General features: G+C 42.4%; 1 protein-coding gene across 1 annotated transcript in view; it reads left to right on the top strand.

Moving 5' to 3' along the window:
• LOC127643699 (zinc finger and BTB domain-containing protein 45-like) overlaps positions 1-2699 on the top strand; it is a 4834-nt gene extending 2135 nt beyond the window's left edge. The window contains exons 4-6 of the mRNA XM_052126519.1: positions 148-291; positions 377-638; positions 1352-2699. Coding sequence (XP_051982479.1) covers positions 148-291; positions 377-638; positions 1352-1695 — 750 coding nt within the window. The 3' untranslated portion in view covers positions 1696-2699. The remainder of the gene's footprint in view (positions 1-147; positions 292-376; positions 639-1351) is intronic.
• The last annotated feature ends 232 nt before the right edge of the window (positions 2700-2931 follow it).

Here is a 2931-nt window from a genome sequence, read left to right as displayed (position 1 = left end):
GTAGGGTTAGGTTTAGGGGATAGAATATAAAGTTTGTACAGTATAAAAACCATTATGTCTATGGAAAGTCCCCATAAAACATGGAAACACAACTGTGTGTGTGTGTGTGTGTGTGTGTGTGTGTGTGTGTGTGTGTGTGCATTTCAGGGTGGGTTCTATGAGGAGTCCAGTGTGTTCTCTGGTGGTTTTTGGTCCCAGGCGGATCCGCAGTCGTCTCTGGGTTCAAACTCTCGCGGTCGAGTCAACAAACCGCTCTCGCCCCCGCCGACAACACAGAGCCTCAGCAACCAGGTGTGACACACCCAAACACAACATTATCATCAGTAAAATAATAATACATAATATCATGATGATTATAACATGTCTTTATTTTCAGATGCTTTTCCAGTTTCCTGCCAGCGAATCACAGTCCTCCTCCTTCTATGTGGGCGGGCCAATGGTGATTGACAACATGTCTGATTCATGTCAGCAGGCCCCGCCCCCTGCCCCGCTGACCCCTGGTCCACCCCCCTCCTCCCCAGCGTGCATCGCGGGTCCGAGTTTTGCTCCGCAGGGATCAGAGTCGTTCGACTGCAGCCACTGCGGAAAATCACTGCGCTCGCGCAAGAACTACAGCAAACACATGTTCATCCACTCCGGTACACACACAACACCATTGTTGATAATAATAACTAGATAAATAATGTTTGTCATCAGATACAGAGAGAGAGGGCAATTTAAAACAGATCAAAGGCCCTTTGTGGGTTTGTTTACATTTGAGTTTTTGACAGTTGGAGTTTGAATTAACGAGCATTCCATTGACCTGTTAGAACATTCCGTCAATTCAGGTCTATTTGATTTTCCCAATTTTTGATCGTCTGCTGTGTGAAAACTGTAAGTCAGATCAGTTAGAAAAGACAGAGCACATTATTCCAGAACAGTCTGAAGGTCTGTGCCAATTTTGGTGGCTGTAGCTTGAACACTCCAGGAGGAGTATAAGTATGTTGATGTTATCAAGCCAACGCAATGGACTACTTGTGCAACTGCTTTTAATAAAAACATGTCTCTCCTCCCTCACACGTATTTCTTTTAATAATTCCAAGAAGCTGTACATGGTGATGTTCAGAATATTTCTCCCATCTCTGAAAAGATCTGTTCTTTAAAATCCTCTTTCAAACACTCATTTTAAGTGGCGTTTTGAGAACTAGGAAACTACGGCGCATGTAAACACATTCAACCAGAAACTAGCGGCCGCACTATTTCAAAGCGGAAGTACGTCATGAGGCTCAGTGCAAGCGGTCCATTGTTGACTAGTACAGATGCAGGGTTGACGTGTGTGTTTGTGTGTGTCTGTGTGTGTGTGTGTGTGCAGGTCAGAAGCCGCATCAGTGCAGCATCTGCTGGCGCTCGTTCTCTCTGCGTGACTATCTGCTCAAGCACATGGTGGTGCACACGGGCGTGCGAGCGTTTCAGTGCTCCGTCTGCAGCAAACGCTTCACGCAGAAGAGCTCGCTCAACGTGCACATGCGCACACACCGCGTGGAGCGCACCTTCACCTGTGGCGTTTGTCACCGCGCATTCACGCACCGCACGCTGCTCGAGAGACACGTCCTCCAACACCAACACCCCACGCCCACCATCAAACCGCCCACCAATCACATGGAGCCGGGCAATGGCGGGATGGGCGGAGCTAGTGGACCGGGTCCCGCCTCTTAAAGGAAAACGAATGGGCCTGAATCCCAGGAGCTTTAACACACACAGGAACTGCAGCAGCGGCCTGCGGCGCCTCTTAAAGCCAGAAAACCTCCTAAAACACACAAACCTCATCGAGCGATTCACACTAAACACAAACCACACAGTCTGCTGCGTCTGACGCCAGAGACTTGACGTCTTTTTAATGTTTTACTCCGTTTATTCATGTTCTATTTTGTGTTTAATTTGGTTTTTTCCAATGTTTTCAAGGACTCATCAGAAACCAGACGGACCTCAGGACCAGACGAGTGTGTTTATTACCTCCATTTTTATTTCATCAACCTCCATTTGTACATTTTTTATCAAGTATATGCATACATTTTGATGATATTTTTATGGTGAAATGATACGTAAGAGTTTTATGTTGTGCTGAAATGTTTTTCTGCATTATGGGCTGGAATATTCTGCTTTGGTTTCTGTATCCGCATGCGCTCGCTTTACGCTGCATGAAGACGCATTAAATGCATTGTGATATTCACAACGTCTTGTCGTGTTTATTTGTTCAAATGTGAATTGCATGTTAGACGTGTGATATGATGACATGTTTATAGAAATATAGATAAATATGACAGTGGTCGGTTAACTCTGATGGTGCTGCTTAATATTTTACTAGAGATGTGCAGTGACATCCAGATCATTTATGCTTTTCAAGTCTGATATTAACGAGTCAAATAAATCAATATTGGACGAGTTTTTAAATATTCAAATGAAAGTTTACATCGTTAATATAAGGCTAAATTTTGCTTGATATTTTAGGTATAAATCCGTAATATGTGGAACATAATAATGTTATTGGCATATAATTTCATTGAGTACCAAGATGACCTTCTTATATTTGCCTAAATGTGCAACAGACTCGATCTGTGCACACGTAAACGTTTTCTTCTCATTTACTCAATTTCATTCATGAATAAATACTTCTAGATGTAAGATGAAATATATGCTGTATGTTAATGGGTTTATAAGGATTTGACATTAATTGAATAGTAATGTTCATTCTATTTAAATGTCTGTCAATACCTTTCTGATTTTAAAATCAATAAATTTGTTATTGGAATAATTGAGTTTCTGCATTAAATGACTGTTTAGAGACAGTGTATCTGGTGTTGTGGTCAATCAAAGATATACTCCAGAAATATTAACGGAATCCTCCATAATATGAACAGTACGAAAGAGTCAACCTCCTTCAAAAATCAGAGT

Source organism: Xyrauchen texanus, chromosome 5, assembly GCF_025860055.1.
Source record: "Xyrauchen texanus isolate HMW12.3.18 chromosome 5, RBS_HiC_50CHRs, whole genome shotgun sequence".
NCBI lineage: Eukaryota > Metazoa > Chordata > Actinopteri > Cypriniformes > Catostomidae > Xyrauchen > Xyrauchen texanus.
Note: the sequence above shows the minus strand (reverse complement) of the source record. Positions and strands in the feature narration are given on the sequence as shown.